The following is a 27,787-nucleotide window of genomic DNA, read 5'->3' as shown; positions in this document are numbered from 1 at the left end:
CCACTGATGGCTGGGTAACCTCTAAGAGATTCTCTAGTAAACAGAGGTGGCAATCTAAGGTAAGAATTCATGATTTGGAATAATGCTGAAAAGTTAAGAAGTGAACTCGTTCAGAATGCAAAGGGCCCTGAAAAACCACACTGAGAGGTTGCCCCGACTTGATCCTATAAAACAGGGACTCTGGGCTGAGAATCCACATGAGAATATCATTCAAAAACTAAAAAAATCCAGGAGTGGCATGCAGGAGGGAAGGGACACGGATAGCAGGGAGACAAGTAAATAGATCAGTACAATCATCCTTTTCTCTATTATAATTGTAGCATTTATTGTTTGTTTTAAATACACCCAGAACCAGAATACCTGGTCATAAAGAGGCCAGCAACTTCTGTGATCCTTTGTGATTCTGACATGTCTGTATATCCTTGCAAATGTGAATAAAAAGTTTCCATACATTATGAAAATTATTTTTTTCTCTTTCTTACTGGTTTGCCATTTTAAAAACTGTATAAATTATACAAACTCATGCTTGTATGTTATAAAAGTATGGACAATTCAGAAATCCACAAAATAAGAAATTCAAATAGTTCTTTTTCTGCCTCTCCCCAGCATCCCATCACTCCATGCTCTTATACCCTTTCTTCTTTTTTAGAATTAACTAACCATAACTGTTCAATGAACTTCACCCCACCCCAGGCAGTTTCTACATATTTAAATATATATACAAAAATAACCTTTCCAGGGCTCCCCTGGTGGCTCAGTATAAAGAATCCACCTGCAAGGCAGGAGACACAGAGGACTTGGGTTTGGTCCCTGGATTGGGAAGGTTCCTGGAGGCGGGCATGGCAACCCACTCCAGTATTCTTGCCTGGAGAATCCTCTGGACAGAAGACCCTGGTGGGCTACAGTCTACAGGGTGGCAAAGAGTCAGACACGACTGAAGCAACTGAGCACGCATGCACATGACCTTTTCAAGGCCAGGAATTCAGATCTCAACCCAACTGCGACCTCCTCAGACAGCCCCACTCCCCATCATTCCTAAAATGCTTTCATTTTTTCTCATTATGCTTACTACTATCTGAAATTAGTTTGTGTTTGATAAGTATTGTTGAATGAACGCTTTTATATATAATGTTTGTGTATGTATATACACACACACAAATGCATAGTTTTGGAGTTTTTAAAATTAAAGTAGGGTTGATTTACAATGTTGTGTCTTACTGGTGTACAGCACAGAGTGATTCAAATACATATATACACACATAGTCTTTTTGACATTCTTTCCCATTATAGTTTATTACAAGATATTGAGCACAGTTCCTGTGCTAGAGAGTAGGACCTTGTTGTTTATCTACTTTGCATACAGTAGTTTGTATCTGCTAACCTCAACCTCCTAATTTATCCCTTCCCACCTCTTTCCCTTTTGATAACTAACCATATGTTTGTTTCCTATGTCTGTCTATTTTGTAAATCATTTCATTTGTATCATATTTTAGATTTCACATATAAGAGACATCATATGATATTTGTCTTTGACTTACTTCATATAGTATGATAATCTCTAGGTCTATCCATGTTGCTGTAGATGGCATTGTTTCATTCTTTTTTATGACTGAGTAATATTCCATTGTATATATGTACCATATCTTCATCCACTCATTTGTCGATGTACACTGAAGTTGTTTCCATGTCTTGGCTTTTGTAAACAGTGCTGCTATAAACATCAGGGTGCATGTATTTTTTCAAATTAGAATTTTCTCCATGTACATTCCCAGGAGTCAGATTGCTGGATCTTATGGCAACCCTGTTTTTAGTTTTTTAAGGGACCTCTATACTGTTTTTCACAGTGGCTACACTAATTTATATTCCCACCAACACATACTTTGTAATTATCTACTTTGAGATATTTCCCCTTAGTTTTAGATGTGCAGAGAACAAAGAACTTTGTGTTTGATGCTATATGTTCTCAAATATCCTTTATACCGTTAAAATAGTTTAAGATAAGGGAGAGAATTATGAACACTTGGAAAGTATCATTCCTCTATAGTGTTCTTTTGTCCTGTTTCATTGCAAATCTGTACAAAAATAAATATCCACTCGATTAATTAGTGATTCACCACTTACACTGTTTTGAGATTTTAAAAGAGGATCACTAAATTGCCAGCTTAAAATGCACAGGAGATCAGCTGGGTGCTCTGTGATGACTTAGATGGGTGTGATGGTGGGGGTGGATGGTGGTGGTGGAAGGTAGGTCCAAGAGGGAAGGGGTATGTGTATAGGATACACTTCCTTGCACAGGAGACACTAACACAACATTGTAAAGTAACTGTACTCCAAGGGGGGAAAAAAAGAAAGCATTATAATGCCCTCATTCTGAAAAAAACAAAACAAAAAAAACACGATAACTTATGTACCAAAGCGGTCATTGTGCTTGTCTGAAAATGACAAAAATGTTTAAAGGTGTCATGCCAATAAATAAATAAATAAAGCATATAGGAGAAAATTAAAGTATAGCAATTTTTATTTTTGCTTCTGTTGTGCCCTCTTGTGGAATGATATATAACTTGCATATTCATTTCTGTTTAGTTTTAACAAAGAGCAGATTGTACCCGTGTCCTTGCTACATTTACACATGTTCCTGTTAGTTAGTGAGAAAAAGGGGGTCCAAGATGGTGGTTGGAAGAATCACATAGAAGGCAAACAAACAAATAAAAAGCCCAGGAAAGAGGAAGTCAAGAACTAGAGCGAGAATCTACAGTGGGGAAACACGCCCCCTTCCTTAATTGGCCTTGAGTATATGTCTATTTGCATTCCCTTCCCTGATTGGTGGCAGGTACAAGCCCTATTTAGCATAAGGCTGGACCAATCAGGCTCCAGGGGGAGGTGACAGAAAGTATGAAAGAGGAAAGCTAACAGAGGTGGAGGCCACTCCTTTGGGATCAGCCTGTTTCCTTTGGGGTCAGCCCACTCTCATGTCTCACGGGTGTACTATCTGCTGCTTAACAAAATTCTGCCTGCTTGAGCTGCAGCTAGTCTGTTGTTTCACATGTTTGCTACAAGGAGATAAGAATCGAGGGAGAGAAATAAACTGACTTGACATTCCCATCAATGAAGTAGACTCTTCCAATCAGTTTAATCTTTGATTACTATGCAAACAAGATTCAGATTGCCTCTGAGTTGAGCAAATCAATGATGGCTTTGTTCAGGATAGTTCTCCTAAAATTCTGGCTTGTCAAGCTTGTGTTTGGTCTTCGATTTCATCATCTCAGCTGTGGGGCCAACTGTTCTAACTGCATGCAGGCCGTTTTGCACAGGCCTTGCATTCCTGAAGGTGTCTGGTTTCTCTGGCGTGCTCTGAGATACTGGCTCTCAGATCTTTCATCTGTTCCCATCATCCCTTTGGCTTGCTTCCTCCTCTTATCAGGTGTTGCAATCCCAGCCAGCAAGTACATACTATCTTCTCTTGCTGGCTGCAGACATCCTGTTAGCCATGGCAACTGTCCTTTAAAGCAGAGTCCAGTTTCTGAGTCAGATGGTGCTTTCTCAGAGACAGTCCCCTCTGCTAGGAAATTGCTGGAAATAGGATCATTGGGTTGCAAGCAACTATAGTTCTTCACTTGAATTGGACTGGTTTTCAAAGGATATTTTCCTTTTCCTTGTATATGAGAATGAAATTCCATTAACATTTACTGAATATTTACGGGATTCAACTCTGGGCACTTTATAAGCACTGAATCTTCAAATCCTCTCTAGGACCCTTTGATGAACTTGGTAAAGCCCTGTCCACTCATTCATGCATCCAATCATCCAGCTTCCCTCCTTCCCTCCCTTTCCTCTATCCTTCCTTCCTGCTTTCCTACCTACCTTCCTTCTCATCCATACCATCCAAACAGTTTTACTGAGTACCTTCTGTTAATATGTGCAGTACACTATGTGTTGGAGATCAAAGACTTTTCCCCTGGTAGGACTTAGATGCCAGTGAGAGGAAGCAAAAAATAAAACAAGTAAGTAAAGTATAGATGAAACTTTGAAGACAGGAGCAGAGAAGGAAAAATATAGTGAGGGAGGGGAGCAATTTTAAATACAATAGCCTTACTGAACAAGTGAGTCTGAACAAAGACATGTGTACTATTTTTATACCCAGTTAACAGATGATGATGGAAAATTCATGGGAATCTTCCAAAGGAGGTAGTTTGGGATATCCTGGGAATCTTTTCTATAAATACAGAAGAAAAATTTGGCATTTAGAAATTGCAGGAAGTTGGACAGAATGACTATACTATGGGATAAACTTGGGCTTCAATCCAGGCTCTAAGATATACCCCAGGAAAAAAATAAGGTAAACTTCCCTTAACTTCAGTTTTCTCCTTAGAAAAAATGTTACAAATCAGTACATTCCTCAAAGAACTGAGAAGAGCTGACAAAATCATCAATCCGAGGCTCTTATCATGTGTTTGTATAACAGTCACTGTGTGGTCTTTGTGTCACTGCGTGGACCACCTATAGAGTCCCCTCCTTTCAGTGGCACATCCTGAAGACCTATCTTAAAGCCTCATTTCTCAAAGTGTTTTCAATTGTACCCCACAGTAAGAAAGGCATCTATATCACAATAGTATCACAATACTAGAATGTGTACATATAAATACATAAAACAGAAACATTTTCAAAAATATTATTTGTCTTACCATAGTAATGCATGTCCCTTATTCAATTCTACTCTACTTATTTAATTTTTAAAACAGCTGATTATTATCTACAAAATTGATTTCAGGAATTACTAGTGGGGGACTTTCCTGGCAGTCCAGTGGTTAAAACTTCAAGCTCCCATTGCAGGGGGCATGGGTTTGACCTCCTGGTCAGGGAATTAAGATGCCATACACCAGGCAGCATGCCCCCCAAAAAACCCCACACAAAAAAGAGTTACTAGTGGGTAATTTTCTTAGTTCCCCGACCAGAGCCCTCAGCAGTGAAAGCACAGAGTCCTAACCATTGAACCAGCAGGGAATTCAGTAGTGGATCCATTTCTACTAGAATCACAGGGGTTGAGCACTTAATGACGGCTTGGTAAGTAATTAAATATAGACAAACAGACATATGGACAAATAAATAAAAAATATTTATCCTCCCACATCGCCTCCCTCTCACAGCAAACCACCAATTCCAGTTCTTGGAGTATGTACCTTCACGTCTCTAAATAACACACTAAAAGAAAAAAACTTAATTCTTTGAATTTACAGCACTTCTGACACCAAATGTACGGGGCTTTTCTCCACACCAACTAATTTCCCAGCACGTCCTTTGGACACCAACTGAGTGTCCTACAATTCAATTATGATACTATCTGAATTAGTAAGAACTACCACAGTTAGTTACCAAAGGTTAAGGGTCCAGTCCCACAAGACTGCCCTCCCCCTTCAGATGCTAATCATAAGTAAGTGGTCCCCAGGTTGCCTACACTTCTGTCTGACTTGACTACAAATTGGAGGTTCCCATGATCCCCTCCTCAACGCTGATGATTTGGTATAATGGCTCACAGAATTCAGGGAAACACTTATTTTTATGGCTTGTTATACAGAATATAAAAAAGGATACAGATGAGCAGCCAGAAGAAAAGGTACATAAGGTGAGGTCCAGAAAGGTCCTGAGCCCAGGAGCTTCTGTCTCCATGAAGTTTGCACCACTGTCCCAGAACACGGATGTCTTCATCAACCCAAAATCTCCCTGAACCTCCTTGTTTACATATTTTTATGAGGGCTTCATCACGCGGGCATGATCAATGATTAACTCAATCTCCAATCGCCCTTTCCCTTTCCTAGAGAAAGGGGTTAGGGTTGGAAGCTCCAAGCTTCTAATCACGGCTTGTCCTTTTTAGTCATCAGCCCGTATCCAGAAGCCCACCAAATCATTTCATTAGGACAAAAGACATGCCTATTACCCAGGAAATTCCAAGGGACTTAGGGTGGCTCAGCTGGGTTCGAGCCCTGGGTTGGGAAGATCCCCTGGAGAGGGAAATGGCAATCCACTCCAGGACTATTGCCTGGAAAATCCCATGGACAGAGGAGCCTGGTAGGCTACAGTCCATGGGATCGCAAAGAGTCAGACACGACTGAGCAACTTCACTTCACTTAGGAGCTCTAGGAAGATATTTCTTACTATGTCAGATACGTCTCATCTACTGACTTCCTACCTTAGAAGAGAATTCAGGTCCTTTGCACAAAAACTATCAACTCCATAACACTGCTCACATACACACCTCATCTCCCAATCTAGCAACATCAAAATATCATTTTGATCAACACACAGTGTTATCTTATGATGATTATTTAACATGATTTCCAATTAAGCCATGGAGCAAACCATGTGACTTTCCCCTTCTGAATAACTTTTTTTCCCCTGAAATTAATAACTGTGGTTTTTTTTTTTCCTGTTGTGAATTTGCTTAGTTGTCTATACTTTAGGCAAAGTTTCTTCCACAGCTTCCTGATTCGCTCTGATCAGGATGCTCTGCATCTCCCTTCCCCGAGACTCCTCTCATGCCTCCTTTGTGTGGGATTGTCTGCTTCCTGGATCTCGCATCTTTATCTTTCTGAATGTACTCCTTCGTTTTGGTGGAGCACATTATTCAGAGAGAAGACTGATGGGAGTAAATATTTTGAAACTATGCGCATCTAAAAATGTCTTGATTCTACCCACATGCCTGATTTGTAGCTTGTCTGGTAGGGAAACTAGGTTAGACATAAAACTGCCTCTGAATTTAAAGGCATTGCTCTAATATTTTAGCACTTTCTCCACTGCTGCTGACAAGTTTGAAGCCCTTCTGATTCCTGATCCTTTGATGTGAACATCCCCCAACCCTCCACCTTACTGACACCTAATACATTCTTCTTTTTCTCACTACTGTTCTGAAAATTCAAGGTTTTGTTTCACTCAATCTAGTCTGCTGTTGAACCCCTCCATTGACTTTTTCAGCCCAGTTATTGTATTCTTCATCTCTGTGAGTTCCATTTGGTACTTTCTTATATTTTTCCTTTTTGTTGAAAGTCTCACTTTGTTCATGCATTGCTCTCCAACCTTAGTGAGCATCTTTATGACTACTACATTGAACTCTTAAATCAGGTTAATTACTTATCTCCATTTCATTAAGGTCTGTTTCTGGAGTTTTATCTTTTCCTTTTGTTTGGAGCATATGCCTCCGTGTCTTCACTTTCTTTGACTCTCTGTGCTGGTTTCTGTGCATTAGATGAAACAGCCATCTCTCCGCCTTTTTTTAATATATATTTATTTATCTGGCTGCACCGGGTTTATAATGTTGTTCAAGTCTTGTTGATGTTCTGTCTACTGCTTAATCCATTATTGAACGTGGGGCATTGAAACCTCCTAATATCATTGGTGAATTGCCTATTTCTTCCTCTAATTCTGTCAGTTTTTGCTTCAAGTACTCGGGGCTTTTACATTTGACATAAATGCAAAAACAGTGCATAAATGTTTACAGCTGTTATATTTTCTTAGTGGATTAACACGTGCACCATGGCAAAATATGCCTGTTTTTCTCTACTAATGTTGCTTTTTAAATTCTGCCTTATCTGATGCTAGTATAGCCAGTCCAGCTTCCTTGTCGTTGCTGTTTGATTGACGTATCTTTTCCAACTTATTTGTATTTTGAACCTGAGGTATGTCTCCTGTAAACAGAACATAGTTGGATTGTATTCTTTATCATCTATCTCTGGCAATTTCTATCTTTTGATTGGACTTCTACCCATTTTTATTTAATGTGATTATAGACAGAGCTGAATTTATGTCTTCTATTTTTGTTTTCAATATGTATCATGTCTTTTTTATTACCCTAGTCTTACTGTTTTCTTTTGCACTGAGTATTTTTGAATGCAGCATTTTAATACATTTCTTTTCACCATGCTTTTTGAGATGTTTCCTTGGTGGTTGCTCTAGAGATTATCATATATGTCTTATCAGAATACACCTCAGATTTACACTACGTTCCAGTGAGATATGCAAATGTCGGTCATATATAACTCTATTTCCTCTTCTCCATTTTATAACATCATTGTTATACATATTACATCAATACTGTTATAAGCCCAACAGTATAATTGCTACTTCATATAATTTTATGTGTTTTAAAGAAGCTGAGAGAGGAAGAAGAACAAGTATATATTTATGGAGTTTGTTATATTAACTTTTTCATATGACGTTTTAAATTTTTTTCATTTGTTCCTGTGGATTCAAGTTACTATCTGCTGTCATTTTCTTATTCTATATAATTTTTCTTCATCTAACCTCCTTTGTGCTATTATTATTAAATATATTTTAACAGTACAAATCCAAAATATAAACATAATGTTTTACACAATCATTTTTAAAATCAATCAAGAGAATAAACGGTAAGAAATACACATTTATATTTTCTTTTGCATTAATGCCTTTATTATACTCTTTTTTAAACATGATTTTTTAATCACTGTCTGGAGTCATTTGCTTTCAGACTGAAGAACTTCCTTTATTCTTGTGGTTCTGCTGTAAATGAATTATGTCAGATTTTGTTTATTTGGGAGTGACTTTATTTCACCTTCAACTTAAAAACTATTTTGCTGGATATAAAGTTTTTGGTTGAGGTTCTCCCCATCTTTTGGCACTTCAAATGTTGTCTCATGGTCTCAGGGTATCCACAGTTTTTGTTTTTTCACGTTATGGCCACACCATGCGGCCTGTGGAATCAGTTCCCAGTGCGTGAGTGCTAAGTCGTTTCGGTTGTGTCTTGACTCTGTGCGACCCTATGGGCTGTATAGCCCACCAGGCTCCTCTGTCTGCGGGATTCTCCAGGCAAGAATACCAGAGTGGGATGCCATGCCCTCCTCCAGGGAATCTTCCCAACCCAGTGATCAAAGCCAGGTCTCCTGCATTGCAGGCAGATTCTTTATCGTTTGAGCCGCCAGGGAATCCCAAGAATACTGGAGTGGGTATCCCCTTCTCCAGGGGATCTTCCCAAGCCAAGAATTGATGGTAACTCAACTGGTAAAGAATCGCCCTGCAATGCCAGAGACCTGGGTTTGATTTCTGGTTTGGGAAGATCTCCTACAGGAGAGATAGGCTACCCATTCCAGTATACTTGGGGCTTCCCTGGTGGCTCAGATGCACTAGCAGGGAAGTCCCCACAATTTCTAATGAGAAGTCGGCTATTAATCTTATTGGAGTTGCCTAACATGTGACAAGTATTTTTCTTTTACAGCTCATAAGACTTTGTTTTTGTCTTTCAGGGTTTTTACCAAGATTTGTGTGTGGATCTCTTTGAGTTTATCTTACTTGGAATTGATTTTCCATGTGTAAATTGTATTCATCAAATTTACAAGTTTACAACCATTATTTTTTCAAAAATTTTTTCTATTCTTTTCTCTCTCTCCTTTCCTGGTGGGTCCAATGGTACATCACATCTCCAAGTCTCTGCTCAATTTTATTTGTTATTTTTGCCTGTTCTTCGGGTTGTATAATCTTAATATTTGATTATTTTCAAGTTTACTGATTCTTTCTACTTTAAGTTCAAATCAATAGCTGCTTTTTTCACTCCAGTTATTTTACCTTTCAACTCTAGAACTTCTATGTGGCTCTTTTTAAAAAAATTAAATTTCTTTACTGACAGTCTCAATTTTACAAAACATCATCATCCTATCTTATTTTACTTTTTTAAGCTCAGGTTCCTTTTATAGCTTGAATATATTTGTAATGGCTTCTCTGAAGTCTTTTTCTACTAAATCTGACAGCTGGCTCTTCTCACCAGTCAGTTTCTGTTGCCTGCATTTTTTTCCTGTGAATGAGTCACACTTTCTTCTTTATTTGACTGCCTTATATTTTTTTGTTGAAAAAAATTTAGATGATATTTTTAGCATGTTAATATATTTTAGGATGATAATACGTTTCAGGATGTTTTATCAACTTTGGATAACTCTCCCCTGCCCACAGTATACCCCACTCCAAAAAGTGCAGGGCTTGTGGATGTTGTTTATTTGTTTAGTGTCTTGACTGGACTATTTCAGTGTAGTCCACTTCATCTTGTGTGTGAAATCTATAGTTTTTACTCAGAGAATGCAGCCTATAAATACCCACGGTCACCCAAGATGACAGTGCTTTTTATCAGGGCTCTTTTTGATTGACTATTCCTCTAATCTTTCTCATAAGCTGTTCACCAGTGTTGGTATTATACCCAGCTGTTCACTTCAGTTCAGTTCAGTCACTCAGTCGTGTCTCACTCTTTGCGACCCCATGAATCGCAGCATGCCAGGCTTACCTGTCCATCACCAACTCCCAGAGTTTACCCTAACTCATGTCCATTGAGTAGGTGATGCCATCCAGCCACCTCATCCTCTGTCATCCCCTTCTCCTCCTGCCCCCAATCCCTCCCAGCATCAGAGTCTTTTCCAATGAGTCAACTCTTCGCATGAGGTGGCCAAAGTACTGGAGCTTCAGCTTTAGCATCATTCCTTCCAAAGAAATCCCAGGGTTGATCTCCTTCAGAATGGACTGGCTGGATCTCCTTGCAGTCCAAGGGACTCTCAAGAGTCTTCTCCAGCACCACAGTTCAAAAGCATCAATTCTTCAGCGCTCAGCCTTCTTCACAGTCCAACTCTCACATCCATACATGACCACAGGAAAAACCATAGCCTTGACTAGACGGACCTTAGTCGGCAAAGTAATGTCTCTCCTTTTGAATATACTATCTAGGTTGGTCATAACTTTTCTTCCAAGGAGTAAGCGTCTTTTAATTTCACGGCTGCAGTCACCATCTGCAGTGATTTTGGAGCCCCCCAAAATAAAGTCTGACACTGTTTCTACTGTTTCGCCATCTATTTCCCATGAAGTGATGGGACCGGATGCCATGATCTTCGTTTTCTGAGTGTTGAGCTTGAAGCCAACATTTTCACTCTCCTCTTTCACTTTCATCAAGAGGCTTTTTAGTTCCTCTTCACTTTCTGCCATAAGGGTGGTGTCATCTGCATATCTGAGGTTATTGATATTTCTCCCGGCAATCTTGATTCCAGCTTGTGTTTCTTCCAGTCCACAGTTTCTCATGGTGTACTCTGCATAGAAGTTAAATAAGCAGGGTGACAATATACAGCCTTGATGTACTCCTTTTCCTATTTGGAACCAGTCTGTTGTTCCATGTCCAGTTCTAACTGCTGCTTCCTGGCTGGATACAGATTTCTCAAGAGGCAGGTCAGGTGGTCTGGTATTCCCATCTCTTTCAGAATTTTCCACAGTTTATTGTGATCCACACAGTCAAAGGCTTTGGCATAATGAATAAAGCAGAAATAGATGTTTTTCTGGAACTCTCTTGCTTTTTCCATGATCCAGCGGATGTTGACAATTTGATCTCTGGTTCCTCAGCCTTTTCTAAAACCAGCTTGAACATCAGGGAGTTCATGGTTCACGTATTGCTGAAGCCTGGCTTGGAGAATTTTGAGCATTACTTTACTAGCATGTGAGATGAGTGCAATTGTGTGGTAGTTTGAGCATTCTTTGGCATTGCCTTTCTTTGGGATTGGAATGAAAACCGACCTTTTCCAGTCCTGTGGCCACTGCTGAGTTTTCCAAACTTGCTGGCATATTGAGTGCAGCACTTTCACAGCATCATCTTTCAGGATTTGAAACAGCTCAACTGGAATTCCATCACCTCCACTAGCTTTGTTCATAGTGATGCTTTCTAAGGCCCACTTGACTTCACATTCCAAGAGGTCTGGCTCTAGATGAGTGATGACATCATCATGATTATCTGGGTCGTGAAGATCTTTTTTGTACAGTTCTTCCGTGTATTCTTGCCACCTCTTCTTAATATCTTCTGCTTCTGTTAGGCCCAGACCATTTCTGTCCTTTATTGAGCCCATCTTTGCATGAAATGTTCCCTTGGAATCTCTAATTTTCTTGAAGAGATCTCTAGTCTTTCCCATTCTGTTCTTTTCCTCTATTTCTTTGCATTGATCACCGAGGAAGGCTTTCTTATCTCTTCTTGCTATTCTTTGGAACTCTGCATTCACATGCTTATATCTTTCCTTTTCTCCTTTGCTTTTCACCTCTCTTATTTTCACAGCTATTTGTAAGGCCTCCCCAGACAGCCATTTTGCTTTTTTGCATTTCTTTTCCATGGGGATGGTCTTGATCCCTGTCTCCTGTACAATGTCACGAACCTCATTCCATAGTTCATCAGGCACTCTATCTATCAGATCTAGACCCTTAAATCTATTTCTCACTTCCACTGTATAATCATAAGGGATTTGATTTAGGTCATACCTGAATGGTCTAGCGGTTTTCCCTACTTTCTTCAATTTAAGTCTGAATTTGGCAATAAGGAGTTCACGATCTGAGCCACAGTCAGCTCCCGGTCTTGTTTTTGTTGACTGTATAGAGCTTCTCCATCTTTGGCTGCAAAGAATATAATCAATCTGATTTTGGTGTTGACCATCTGGTGATGTCCATGTGTAGAGTCTTCTCCTGTGTTGTTGGAAGTGGGTGTTTGCTATGACCAGTGCATTTTCTTGGCAAAGCTCTATTAGTCTTTGCCCTGCTTCATTCCACATTCCAAGGCCAAATTTGCCTGTTACTCCAGGTGTTTCTTGACTTCCTACTTTTGCTTTCCAGTCCCCTATAATGAAAAGGAAATCTTTTTTGGGTGTTAGTTCTAAAAGATCTTGTAGGTCTTCATAAAACCATTCAACTTCAGTTTCTTCAGCATTACTGGTTGGGGCATAGACTTGGATAACTGTGACTGACAGAATGTGGTCCACTGGAGAAGGGAATGGCAAGCCACTTCAGTATTCTTGCCTTGAGAACCCCATGAACAGTAGGAAAAGGCAAAATGATAGGATACTGAAAGAGGAAATCCCCAGGTCATTAGGTGCCCAATATGCTACTGGAGATCAGTGGAGAAATAACTCCAGAAAGAATGAAGGGATGGAGCCAAAGCAAAAACAATACCCAGTTGTGGATGTGACTGGTGATAGAAGCGAGATCCGATGCTGTAAAGAGCAATATTGCATAGGAACCTGGAATGTCAGGTCCATGAATCAAGGCAAATTGGAAGTGATCAAACAAGAGATGGCAAGAGTGAACATCGACATTTTAGGAACCAGCGAACTAAAATGGACTGGAATGGGTGAATTTAACTCAGATGACCATTATATCTACTACTGTGGGCAGGAATCCCTCAGAAGAAATGGAGTAGCCATCATGGTCAACATAAGAGTCCGAAATGCAGTACTTGGATGCAACCTCAAAAACGACAGAATGATCTCTGTTGAGCTTTAAACCTACTTTTTCACTCTCCTCTTTCACTTTTATCAAGAGGCTCTTTAGTTCCTCTTCACTTTCTGCCATAAGGGTGGTATCATCTGCATATCTGAGGTTATTGATATGTCTCCAGGCAATCTTGATTCCAGCTTGTGCTTCTTCCAGCCCAGCGTTTCTCATGATGTACTCTGCATATAAGTTAAATAAGCAGGGTGACAATATACAGCCTTGACGTACTCCTTTTCCTATTTGGAACCAGTCTGTTGTTCCATGTCCAGTTCTAACTGTTGCTTCCTGACCTGCATATAGGTTTCTCAAGAGGCAGGTCAGGTGGTCTGGTATTCCCATCTCTTTCAGAATTTTCCACAGTTTATTGTGATCCACACAGTCAAAGGTGTTGGCATAGTCAATAAAGCAGAAATAGATGTTTTTCTGGAACTCTCTTGTTTTATCGATGACCCAGCTGTTAGCTTTCACTAATTCCAGCTGATTGCTCTTCTATTTTTGACAATAGCCTGAGCATGAGTTGCTCCACAGGATGATCCATTAAATTCAGGCACATCTGAGGGGACAGTTTTAGAAGCTGGTCTTTGGACTTTGTTCTGACCAGAAGGGCACTTTTTATACTTCTTCCCCTGGTTCTCCCTTGTAAACTAACTGGCCTATAGTTTATTTAGCTTCTTGCTCTCATGAAGCTTTCTCTTAATGAAGGGAGCCTCTGAAACCTTGGCCATTTTTGCCTGGAATTTAAGCTTCTGAAAGACACTGCTGGTAGAGGTGAGAAATGCTGATGACCTCCCCACCCCCTGCACCCAAGAAAATACCAAACCCCTCAACTGGGAGCTGTGGAGGAAAGGATTCCTGTGTTCTTGACAGAACTGAGTTGGGTTTCCACCATGCTGAGCTAGAAGGGGAGAGGGAGGGAGTGGGTCATGGCTCAACTGGCACAGATTCTCACTCTTTCTTATTAAGTTTTAGTAGATTTCTCGAGTAAGAAATCTGTTTCTTCATTTGCTTAGGCCATTAGGACAGTTTCCAAAGATTCTAGATAGTTGTTTTAAAAATAATGTTCTGGGATTCCTCGCAAGGTCCAGTGATTAAGACTTTGCCTTCCAATGAAGGGAAGGTCTCATAAGCCTCAGGGCCAGAAGCTGCCATTTCAGATGTCACCACCCTGCCAGGCTCTTTTGTCACTGTGGAGAAGGCAATGGCACCCCACTCCAGTACTCTTGCCTGGGAAATCCCATGGATGGAGGAGCCTGGTAGGCTGCAGTCCATAGCGTCGCTAAGAGTCAGACACAACTGAGCTACTTTACTTTCACTTTTCACTTTCATGCATTGGAGAAGGAAATGGCAACCCACTCCAGTGTTCTTGCCTGGAGAATCCCAGGGACAGGGGAGCCTGGTGGGCTGCCGTCTATGGGGTCACACAGAGTCGGACACGACTCAAGCGACTGAGCAGCAGCAGCAGCAGCTAAGTTTCTAGAACATGATTCTCAGGCTGCTTTTCAAGCAATCATCATTTTCACGGAGTGAGCCTAGTAAAGGACTACAAGAGAGACAGAGCCCTGGCGACATTACAGCAGCCTTTGGATCTAGTTGTGCTTGAGATCAGTCCTCTGATCTGGACTCCACAGTCAGATAAGTGAATAAACCGCCTTTTCTGCTTCAGTTCAGTTCAGTCACTCAGTCATGTCTGACTCTTTGCGACCCCATGGACTACAGCATGTGAGGCTTCCCTGTCTATCACCAACTCCCGGAGTTTACTCAAACTCATGACCATTGAGTTGGTGATGCCATCCAATCATCTGATCCTCTGTCGTCCCCTTCTCCTCCTGCCTTCAATCTTTCCCAGCATCAGGGTCTTTTCAAATGAGTCAGTTCTTCGTATTAGGTGGCCAAAGTATTGGAGTTTCAGCTTCAGCATCAGTCCTTCCAATGAACAGTCAGGATTGATTTCCTTTAGGATGGACTGGTTGGATTTTCTTACAGTCCAAGGGACTCTCAAGAGTCTTCTCCAACACCACAGTTCAAAAGCATCAATTCTTTGGCACTCAGCTTTCTTTATAGTCCAATTCTCACTTCCATACATGACTACTAGAAAAACCATAGCCTTGACTAGACAGCAAAGAAAGGCAATGCCAAAAGAATGCTCGAACTACTGCACAATTGCACTCATCTCACACGTTAGTAAAGTAATGCTCAAAATTCTCCAAGCCAGGATTCAGCAATACGTGAACCGTGAACTTCCAGCTGTTCAAGCTGGTTTTAGAAAAGGCAGAGGAACCAGAGATCAAATTGCCAACATCTCCTGGATCATGGAAAAAGCAAGAGAGCTCCAGAAAGACATTTATTTCTGCTTTATTGACTATGCCAAAGCCTTTGACTGTGTGGATCACAATAAACTGTGGAAAATTCTGAAAGAGATGGGAATGCCAGACCACCTGACCTGCCTCTTGAGAAACCTATATGCAGGTCAGGAAGCAACAGTTAGAACTGGACATGGAACAACAGACTGGTTCCAAATAGGAAAAGGAGTACGTCAAGGCTGTATATTGTCACCCTGCTTATTTAACTTCTATGCAGACTACATCATGAGAAACTCTGGGCTGGAAGAAACACAAGCTGGAATCAAGATTGCTGGGAGAGATATCAATAACCTCAGATGTGCAGATGACACCACCCTTATGGCAGTAATTGAAGAAGAACTAAAGAGCCTCTTGATGAAAGTAAAAGAGGAGAGTGAAAAAGTTGGCTTCAAGCTCAACAGAAAACGAAGATCATGGCATCCGGTCCCATCACTTCATGGCAAATTGATGGGGAAACAGTGGAAAAAGTGGCTGACTTTATTTTTGGGGGCTCCAGAATTTGGAAGGAAAGTTATGACCAACCTAGACAGCATATTAAAAAGGAGAGACATTACTTAACCAACAAAGGTCCATCTAGTCAAGGCTATGGTTTTTCCAGTAGTCATGTATGGATGTGAGAGTTGGACTATAAAGAAAGCTGAGACCCAAAGAATTGATGTTTTTGAACTGTGGTGTTGGAGAAGACTCTTGAGAGTCCCTTGTACTGCAGGGAGATCCAACCAGTCCACCCTAAAGGAGATCAGTCTTGAGTGTTCATTGGAAGGACTGATGCTGAAGCTGAAACTCCAGTACTTTTGCCACCTGATGCGAAGAACTGACTCATTTGAAAAAACCCTGGCAAAGATTGAAGGCAGGAGAAGAAGGGGACGACAGAGGATCAGATGGTTGGATGGCATCACCAACTCAATGGACATGAGTTTGGGTAAATTCTGGAAGTTGGTGATGTATAGGGCGGCCTGGTGTGCTGCGATTCATGGGGTCACAAAGAATCGGACATGACTGAGCGACTGAACTGAACTGAAGTGACTAGATGGACCTTTGTTGGCAAAGTAATGTCTCTGCTTTTTAATATGCTGTCGAGGTTCGTCATAGCTTTTCTTTCAAGGAGCAAACACCTTTTAATTTCATGGCTGCAGTCACCATCTGCAGTGATTTTGGAGCCCAAGAAAATAAAGTCTGTCACTGTTTCCATTGTTTTCCCATCTATTTGCCGTGAAGTTATGGGACCAGATGCCATGATCTTAGTTTTTTGAATGTTGAGTTTTAAGTCAACTTTTTTGTTTTAATCTCAGTTTTATTTATTTATCTATTTATTTAACTTTCAATATTGTATTGGTTTTGCCATACATTGACATGAATCCACCATGGGTGTACATGTGTTCCCCATCCTGAACCCCCCTCCTACCTCCCTCCCCATCCCATCCCTCTGGGTCATCCCATTGCATCAGCCCCGAGCACCCTGTATCATGCATTGAACCTGGACTGGCGATTTGTTTCACATGTGATAATTTACAAGTTTCAATGCCATTCTCCCAAATCATCCCATCCTCACCCTCTCCCACAGAGTCCAAAAGACTGTTCTATACATCTGTGTCTCTTTTGCTGTCTCACATATAGGGTTATCATTACCATCTTTCTAAATTCCATATATATGTGTTAGTATACTGTATTGGTGTTTTTCTTTCTGGCTTACTTCATTCTGTATAATAGGCTCCAGTTTCATCCACCTCATTAGAACTGGTTCAAATGTATTCTTTTTAATGGATGAGTAATATTCCATTGTGTATATGTACCACAGCTTTCTTATCCATTCATCTGCTGATGGACATCTAGGTTGGTTCCATGTCCTAGAGCTTTAAGCCAACTTTTTAATTCTCGTCTTTCACTTTCTCTGCTTAGCTATTCATAGTTGAAATTGAGTTTCTCTCACAGGTAACCAAGAGTTGTAACTAATATCGTGAATGTCAAATGTTTAATAATGTGTGAGTAAATGTGGAAAACTTGTCCAACAAGATTGCTGTCTAGGGTTTTTTTCATGTGATCTTTTATGTAGTTAACTTCATCCTGATAATATAAGGCCTCTTAGGGCTTGATGAAATATACAGACATCATTTATGATGATGCAAACTGATGTTCCTCTTAATAAGGCTTTTTAATATATTCCTATTTGCCTGTCAATGTTTGTTGAAATACAAAAGGTTCTTTCCAAGGAAGTCTCAATGTTAATTGCTAATTCTGAAACATATTATTGATAATACAAAAACCTTACCTTAATTATAAAAGGTTCTAATAAAACAAAGTTCTAATAAGCCAAGTAAACCTCTCTTTTCCCTCAACATATGGCAGATGCATTAGAATGTTCTAGTGGGCATAAAGTTTTCCAAATACTGGAACCAGATAAAGACCTCTTTAACAAACTATAAGTGCAAAAAGGGAAGGTTATATGTTGTTGCTCTTGATGTTATATAGAAAATCTAGGTAATTAAGATTTTTATATGGCATGGTATTACTTTGAAATATTAAAGAATGGGGTAAGTTTGTTGGAAATACAGTTAAAAAATTCTCAGGACATATTTATGTTTTGTGAATTCACATCACCTTTTCTTTCTTTAATAGGAATTAGTGAGAGTTTATGGGCTTCCCTGGTAGCTCAGCTGATTAAGAATCCGCCTGCAATGTGGGAGACCCAGTTCCATTCCTGGGTTGGGAAGATCCCCTGGAGAAAGAAATGGCAACCCAGTCCAGTATTCTTGCCTGGAGAATTCCATGAACAGAGGAGCCTGGATAACTAACAGGGACTGAAACTTGAGTCTCAGGTCTCCTGCATTGGCAGGCAGGTTCTTCCTATTAGTCCTACCTGGGAAGCCCAGGATCTGCAGAGGAGAACATATTTGAGGAGATAGGTCTTTATAATCAAACAGGCACATTGTGTAACAAAATGTGGAGATTCAGTATAAAATCTCACTAATTCCTATTAAATAAAGAAAAGGTGATGTGAATTCACAAAACAGTTGTTCTTACAAAAGTAAAGGCTTTTTTGGCTTTTACTATGCAAAAAGGGAAAAGTCCTCCAGGATCTATTTGAAAGGACAGATTTGACTTATTTGTGGTTGGCAGATTGTTTTAAATACTTTGAGCTTCATGCCTAAGGAGCTTCATCAAGTCACCTGTAGGCCTGCACTAATAATGGTCCTTAGATCCACTGTTCACAGAAACAGAAAAGTTAACGACCATTGATTGATTTAGGACTTCATAAATCTTGAATTGGTGGGATCTGAATTCCACTAATTGTACGTGAGAATCTAATAGGTTTGACTTGCAAAGGTTCATGCTCTGATTAGTAAAATCTTACCTGAGAAAAGGGTTTCCCTGATAGCTCAGTTGGTAAAGAATCCGCCTGTAATGCCGGACACCCTGGTTCGATTCCTGGATTGGAAAGATCCACTGGAGAAGGGATAGGCTACCCACTCCAGTACTCTTGGGCTTCCCCTGTGGCTCAGCTGGTAAAGAATCCTTCTACAATGTGGGAGAACTGGGTTTTATCCCTGGGTTGGGAAGATCCCCTGGAGAAGGGAAAAACTATCAACTCCAGTATTCTGGCCTGGAGAATTTCATGGACTGTAGAGTCCATGGGGTTGCAAAGAGTCGGACACGACTGAGCTACTTTCACTTTCACTTACCTGAGAAAAGGTTTCATCTACAGACGACACCCCCTCAGAAAAGAGGTAAGACTGATTCTCAGTCATTGGACTGACCAGGGCCAGAATGTTTGCATTTTAGAATCTCCATCTCCTCTGCACTGACTGAGCAGAACCCCGATTTGGTTTTATAGAGACAAATTTCAAGGAAAACATCACCTAGACTTTATTTCAAATTACCACGAAGATCAATATATCTCTCTGATGTCCAGAAAAGCCATGTTTATAATCTTCTGTTATGATATACAACTCAGGGAAAGTAAATGTCCTGTCAACCACAATCTCTCTTTATTATTTTTAAGAAGGGCTAGTTTCCATTACCAAAAGCAGATAAGGAATTCCAGCACTCATTTGTCATTCAAAATGGAATAGACTTGTTCTGCGGGGAATGAATGAAAACCATCATGTGGTAGGTTTGTTTTTTTAGTAGTGGCAGTAAAGTCACAATTCAAGGTCAGGGAAAATTCAAATGTCTTCTACTGGGTTGTTACTATTTTTCTGGTAGGTTGTGGAGACAATTTTCCAATAATAACTTGGGATTTCTAATATTTTCCCCTTAAAACAGTTAAGCAGAAGCTTGAGATTTTTTTTCCTTGTCTTCTCAAGTAGTTTTCATAACACCAACCCAGAGATTTTAGTTCTGATTTAGGGTAGTTGCTTCTTGAAAGTGAAGTGAAAGTGTTAGTCGCTCAGTTGTCTCCGACTTTTTGGGACCCCTGGACTGTAACTCTCCAGGCTCCCCTGTCCATGGGATTCTTCAGGCAAGAATACTAGAATGGAAAAAAAAAAAAAAAGAATACTAGAATAGGTTGCCATTCCCTTCTCCAAGGGATCTTGCACACCCAGGGATCGCGTCTGGGTCTCCTACGCTGTGGGCGGATTCTTTACCATCTGAGCCGCTTCTTACTTTGTTTCATGCAGTGAACCCCATCTCACAACCTGTACTAAAGGCTGCATCATGTGAAAAAACAGGTCATTTAGTAGTCAGTGAACTTGTGCAGCAAATCGCCACCAATAGTACATCCAGGCTGTATTTCTTTTTCACGGGTTCTGAGTAGGAAACACTAAAAATGCCATTTGCCATTTGGGGTTTCAGACCAACAGATGGTAAGGCCTCCTTGTGTGGATGTTTCCCAGGTACCTCAAAATCAAAATATGACCCTGATTAAACTCATCTTCTCCCTTACAAGTAATGATATTTCTTTATAGCCTTTTCCATCTCTTAAGTTTTGTTTTTACATTTTTGGGGGTTTTTTGGCCCCACCATGTAGCATATGGAATCTTAGGTTCCCAACCAGGGATTGAACCCATGCCCTCTATGGTGGAAGCAGAGTCTTAACCACTGGATCGCCAGGCAAGTCCCCTTTTCCATCTCTAAACAGCACTACTATTATACACTCCCAGGTGACGAAATGGTGAAGAGTCTGCCTGCCAATGCAGGAGACACAAGAGGTGTGTGTTTGATCCCTGGGTCAGGAAGATCCTCCGAAGTAGGAAATGGTAACCCACTCCAGTATTCTTGCCTGGAAAATTCCATGGACAGAGGAACGGCAGGCTTCAATCCATGGAGTCACAGAGAGTTGGACACAACTGAGCTCACACATACACACACATACATTGTATAGGTTGAACTAAAAGAAACAGCCTTTTTTGTAGGTCATAAATAGCTGAACAGTGGCAGTTTCAAACAGATCAACTTTAAAAGCTGTTCAGATCAGAAACCTTGGTGAAATCTTGATCACCTCCACTTCAACTCTCACAGCCAGCTACTCATAGGGATGGAGGCATGGTCTGCATCCATCTCGAAGGCAACCAACTGCCATAGCTGAAGTCAGTATTATTTGGTCTCAGCAATTCCACTATCCATACTGTAATGAACCAGTGAATCCTTTTTTTCCCCCCTAAATATGTATTTATTTATTTGGCTGTGCCAGATCTTAGTTGTGGCATGTGGAATCTAGTTCCCTGACCAGGGATTGAACTCAGTCCCCTGCGCCGGAGCATGGAGTCTTAGCCACTGAACCACCAGGGAAATCCCTGAATCCTCTTCAATACCCGAGTCAGATCATCTCACTGCCAAGCTAAGAATTGTTCAGTGGCATCTCACTGTCCTAAACACAAAGGTCGGACATTCCAACATGGCTTATAGAGTCTGCAAGCTCCAGACCCTGTCAAACCCTTCTATTCCATCACACTCTGTTTTCAGTTACTGGAATCTTCTATCTTCTCAAACACATGCCTTCCTACTTTTGTAGTAGGGCCTGTACACCTACTATTCCATTTACCTGGAAACTTTTTCTCTCATTACTTCTCAGACTCTAGTCACCCAGTGACCACCCCCTGCTACTTCTCCTTCTTTCACATTTCAGCATAAAAGCCATTTCTCAACAGAACCGTCTAGATATTCCCCAGATCAGAGTGTAACCCTATGTTACATACATCCATGAGACTGTTCATCTCAGCATGGATCACATTTCTAAGTTCTTGTTCATTTCCATGCTAGACTCAAACTCCAAGGGGGGCAAGACCAATAAATAACTATTAAGGATTTGCTGTATAGCACAGGGAACTACTAAATACTTCATAATGACCTGTATGGGAAAAGAATCTTAAAAAAGACTGGATATATGTTAGTTATAACCGACTTACTTTGCTGTACAGCAGAAAGTTACACAACATTGTAAATCAACTATACTTCAATAAAAATTTTAAAAAAATTAAAAAGACCATGGGTGTCTTGTTCACTGCCATATCAACATCACTAAGCCAGAGCTTAGCACCTAATGGGCGCTCAATAAGTGTTTACTGAAAGCATGACCTTCACAAATGTCAAGGCTGCAATTCACAAGTCAAAGCTGCCATTTTGTTCAGTGATATTGTCAGTTGTAGTATATCTTTGGTGCTTTCCTATTTAGGATTTTTTAAAAAAGGAAACAAAGACTTTCAACTTGAACACTCCAAATGGAAAAGTGAACTTGAACTCTGGACCTTCTCTGAATTATTCCCTAGCAAAGGTATAGCTGGGCTTCCCTGGGGGCTCAGTGGTAAAGAATTTGCCTGCCAATGTCATAGACGTGGGTTCAATCCCTGAGTCAGGAAGATCCCCTAGAGAGGGAAATGGCAACCGATTCCAGTATTCTTGCCTGGAAAATCCCATGAACAGAGGAGCCTGGCAGCTACAGTCCATGGGGTCGCAAGAGTCAGACACGACTTAGTGACTAAAGCGACAGCAGCAACATGGTGACATCCAGCAGTAGTTCTTATTATAAGAGAAATAACGATAATCCAAAATAACATTTATTGAGCAGCAACTATGTGCCAAGCTTATGGAGGGAAGTGAGGCTTAGAGAAGTTTAGAGATTTAGTGAGGTCCGCAGAGCTAGTAAATGTGGATCCATGGTCACAAAGACTCATAGTGAAGAATGCTCTGGATACTCTCAGTCCCTCAATCTTTGAGAAAGACAATTTCTCAACCACAGGGAACTTCTCTGTACACCCTGATCATTAGGAGCATCAACTACAAAATCTAAGAGGAACATATTTTCCACTGTAACCACTGTAATTAAAATGTTTCTAAACAAAGGCTAGTTAATTCCATGATGTTTCCAAATGCAATTCTCTCCCAAGCAGCATCTTATTAAAAGCAGGTGTTCCTACCGGAAGAAAGAGTCTCTGGGCAGCGCAGGGTTTGAATAATTTCTTCCATTCCTGAGGGTTTCCAGCCGAAAATGTGATGGGGTAGATTCTGTGCTCAAACTTCTTTGTATATGAGTCAGGCCACTGTCGAAGCTGAAAAAGATAGCAGGGAAGGGGAGGGTAATTAGATCCCAGAAATACGGAAAACGCCTAAAACTTCTGAGTGGCAATGTAGAAGTTATTCAGGTAGCATGCACAGTAAGTTTAACTTTATCACCACAACTCGTGCTCACTGAATAGACCACTGTTAAGATTTTAAAAAACAGCATCCAGAGTTGGCAAGGATGATGGGAAACTCGCACCTAAACGCTGGAAGGGTAAATTATAAAAAAACTTCCAAGAGGGCCATTTAGAAAGTGGTAATAACAACCCCCAAGACAGAAGTCCAAGGACTTTCACCAAAACATAGTTTTTAGTAAAAAATAAAAAACGAAACAAAAAAAATCCCCTTGGGAACAAATTAAATACTCAATAATAAGGAACTGGGAAAATGCATTATGATGGAACTACACAGTAGACTATTGTAAAGGATGAGAACAGGTGGCATGAGTGGTAAAGAACTCGCCTGCCAGTGCAGGAGACGCAAGAGACGTGGGTTTGATCCCTGGATTGGGAAGATTCCCTGGAGGAGGATGTGGCAACCCACTGCAGTATTCTTGCCTGGAGAATGTCAAGGACAGAGGAGCCTGGCAGGCTACATACAGTCCACGGGGTCACAAAGAGTTGGACACAACTGAAATGACTTAGAACGCATGCATATGCACCGTTATGAAAAAATAGTTACAATATAGAGTTAGGTTTTAGAAAAAGCAAAGTCCAAAAAGAAATTTATAATATGGTTCTATCACACAGGGGAAAATACATGTGTGTATTTTACATGTAGAGAAAAATCTGAACAGACTTGTGCACCGAACTATTAAAAGTGGGTACCTATGGAAGTGGGGGTGTCATTTTCTATGTTTATATTTCTGTAGTCTTTAAAACTTTTATAGGGAGTGTATATTACTTTCTCTGCTTATATTAATCTTCTAATAAAATTATTTTAATCAGTAGACTTTATTTTTCAGCGCAGCTTTATGTTTACAGAAAAATTGACCAGGAAGTACAGAGTTCCCAAATATCCTCTCTCCTTCCTTTCTCATCCCACAGTTTCCTCATCATTAACATCTTGAATGAATGTGGCACATTTGTTACAAGTGATGACCCAGTACCAATACATTATCAAGTAAAGCCCATAGTCTACCTGATTCATTCTTTGTATCACCCAATTTTATGGGTTTTGACAACTGCATGATGTCCTACATCTACCATTACAGAACGTCAGTGTCTCACGCACCCCACCAGAATGGGCTGGTGGCTGTCCCCACTTCTGTGTCCTACTATTTTCTGGTCCTGAGTCTGGGGCAAAGTTAAATTGTATATTTGATTGTGAACTGCCTGAAGAGGTTAAGAAACCAACCAGCTGACATTTTCAACTTTTATATTAGATGACAAAAATAAATGAAACTTTCAAATATTAAATATCAACCATGTAGGTGGTAAACACCAATGTCTACAGCTTAAAAAAAACTCTAGTTCTTAAACAGCTTAAAAAAAAAAAACCACTTCAATAAAACAGCACTTGCCCACAGTGTGGTTTTCAGAGGGATCATGATGGCAATTAGCATTTTGTTTCGTTCTGACGCTGAGCTATGTGTCCCTGAGCCTCCCAGAAAGTTATCACAAGCAACTCTGGGTATTCCCACAATGCCTCAGTGTTGAAACTGACTGACAACCCTGAGAAGGAGGCGATAACCTGCCCCTACACACCTGCATCTCACATGGCTGAGCAGAGGCCAACTGCTGCTGATCTACAGTTTTAGGGCTAATACAGTACCCACCAGACAGAAACATTCCAAGGAATCTGTAGAATCTGATACGGCCTCACACTTAGACTCCACGACAAGCAGAGCAAGAATCATCTGTCCCTTCTGTGTATCTATGAGAGATTTTTGCTTGATACAAATGAAGAAATTGAAGCTGAGAAACATTCTGTGACTTATGAAAGAGCCAATGGTTTACATCTAAACTGGCACCATAATCTCAGCATGAAAAAAAAAAACAAAAACGGGGCCATATGCCCTGCTGTGATTTTTAACACCCTATTATAATTTCCTTTGCAATTGGGCTTCACTGGTCTAACAAAGACCTGAGGAAATAAGCCGTCAAAGGGATAAAGTCATCTCAGCAATGCAAAACATAACACAACTGCACAAGTAGCTACAAAATTTTCCCATACAATAGCTCCTAATTTATAACGTCCCAGGTACTATGGCTCATAACAAATTACTCCAAAACTTAGTAGTACAAAACAACCATATATTATGCTCATAGATTCCAAGGATCAAAAAAATCAGACAAGGCACAGACGGGACAGCTTGACTTTGCTTCACAATGTCTGAGGCCTCAACTACAAGTCTTGGAGGCTGGGGGCTGGAATCATCTAACGGCTTGTTCTCACATGTCTGGTAGTGGAGGTTAGTTACCGGCTGGGGACCTGACTTCTCTCTGTGTGGGCTTCTTCCTGTGGGTGAATTTGGACTTCTCACTGCCTGGTGGCAAGGTTCCAGGGCCAGGCATCCCAAGAGACAGCCAGGCAGAAGCTGTATCCTTTTTCGTCACATAGCAGGACATCTGGCATAATCTATGTTATATACACATACATATTAGGTGCTCATGCTCAGTCAGTCATTTCTGATTTTTGTTCCCCAGGTAGCACAGTGGTAAACAATCTGCCTGCCAGTGCATGAGATGCAAGAGAAGCGGGTCCAATCCTTGGGTTGGGAAGATCCCTGGAAAAGGAAATGACAACCCACTCCAGTATTCTTGCCTGGAAAATTCCATGGACAGAGGTATGTAGATATATCTGTATTAGCTCTTGCCTTGTAACAAATGACCCTAAAACTTAGTAGCTTAAAACCACAAACATGCATTATCTCACATCATTTCTTAGGGTCAGGAATCTGTGAGCTGGAGTGTTCTGGATGAGGAGCCCTCCTAAGGGTGAGTCATCTGAAGGCTGGATGGGGTGAGAAGTCCTGTCTCCAAGTTCATGGGCATGAATGTCAGCAAGAAGTCTTCAAGCCTTAACGCATGGTCTTCTGCAAGGGCTGCTCTGACATGAGAGCTGGCCTCCAAGAGAGAAAGAGCGCAACCAAGATGGAAGGTGCAGTGCTTTTTTAGATCTAATCTCAGAAGTGACACAGTGTCACTTCTTCCCTATGCTACAGATCATGCAGGCCAGCCCTGGGACAGTGCAGGAGGAAAGTACATACAGATGTGAATAGTAGGAGGCAGGATCGGGGGGGCCCTTCAGAAAACACAACCTGTTACACATCTGTAATTATATATATACATCTTCCTTCTCTTTTTAAAATTTAAGTCTGCATTCTGTTCTGTTGCATTCTCATGCCCCGACTTCTAGCATGTAGTAGGTACTCAATAAATACTTGTTCAATGGATACTGTACGTGACCCGACTAGTGTTGGCCCATAGCCACTTTTGCTCCATTCCTGCACAGAGCATACTTCTCAGCCCCTTTGGAGTTGGGTGGGTCTTGTGACCGGCCGCTGCTGGACGGTTAAATAGGAACAGAAATGTCAGTGTCAAGCAGAGGAAGTGAAAGGCACCGTGGGGATCTGGTAGTCCCTGTCTTTCCTTTAGTGGCATCTCAAGAACTGCAGAGGCCAATTGTTCCAGCAGGTGCCAGCTACATGCAAGAATGGTCTCTGTTAACTCTGGTCCCAGGCTGAGAGGGCTGTGTGGAGAGGCCCTCTGAGACATTTAGCAGGCGTGTGGAAAGTCTCTGAGCTTTCTGGAAGTCGTTAGTGCAGCCTGACCTAGCCTATCTTGGGTACAGATAAGCATCTCTTTTTATCACTCCCACTGGTCCCAAGTTGCAGAGGGGAACTTCAGTTCAGTTCAGTTCAGTTCAGTTCAGTCCAGTCGTGTCCGACTCTTTGCAAAACCATGAACTGCAGCACGCCAGGCCTCCCTGTCCATCACCAGCTCTCAGAGTTCACTCAAACTCACGTCCATCGAGTCGGTGATGCCATCCAGCCATCTCATCCTCTGTCGTCCCCTTCTCCTCCTGCCCCCAATCCCTCCCAGCATCAGTCTTTTCCAATGAGTCAATTCTTCACATGAGGTGGCCAAAGTACTGGAGTTTCAGTTTTAGCATCATTCCTTCCAAAGAACACCCAGGACTGATCTCCTTTAGAATGGACTAGTGAAGCCCAAAAAAAAGCCCCCAAGACTTGTCCAAGATCAGGCAGCAGGTGAATAGTGGAGCTGAGTTTTCAATCTGAGTTTTCTGTCTACTAGTTTGAGAACTAGTCGAGTTAAGTTTATGGATATTGGGTCAGAAACCTTGAACTGACATCAGATGAGTTAATCACTGAGACTCTCTAAGCCTCAATGATCTCAGTTAGTAAAATACGGGTATTTTATTAGTTAGCAAACTACGGATATGGTTATTAACTTTTTCAAAGGATTGCTATGAGGATTAAATAACAGTAAATCATAAATCATAAGCCCTTGATAAAGGCTATTCTATTTTTGAAATTATGATTACTGTTATTATTATTAATTATAATTCCCATTATACCACAGCTTCAGAGAAGCTACCTACATGTGTTTCAATGTTTTTGCTTGCCCCTTCCCCTGATGCAGACCTTTCTCAAGGTATTTGCCAATCAA

The 27,787-nt window shown here is 40.9% G+C and overlaps 1 protein-coding gene across 1 annotated transcript in view; it reads right to left on the bottom strand.

Moving 5' to 3' along the window:
- GXYLT2 (glucoside xylosyltransferase 2) overlaps positions 1 to 27,787 on the bottom strand; it is a gene marked incomplete at its 5' end in the record, with an annotated part of 84,868 nt that overhangs the window by 32,143 nt on the left and 24,938 nt on the right. Inside the window, one exon of the mRNA XM_040245959.1 lies at positions 23,012 to 23,143. Coding sequence (XP_040101893.1) covers positions 23,012 to 23,143 — 132 coding nt within the window. The remainder of the gene's footprint in view (positions 1 to 23,011; positions 23,144 to 27,787) is intronic.

This window comes from Oryx dammah, unplaced genomic scaffold (genome assembly GCF_014754425.2).
Source record: "Oryx dammah isolate SB20612 unplaced genomic scaffold, SCBI_Odam_1.1 HiC_scaffold_9, whole genome shotgun sequence".
Classification (NCBI taxonomy): Eukaryota; Metazoa; Chordata; class Mammalia; order Artiodactyla; family Bovidae; genus Oryx; species Oryx dammah.
This window is presented reverse-complemented; position numbering and strand designations above follow the sequence as displayed.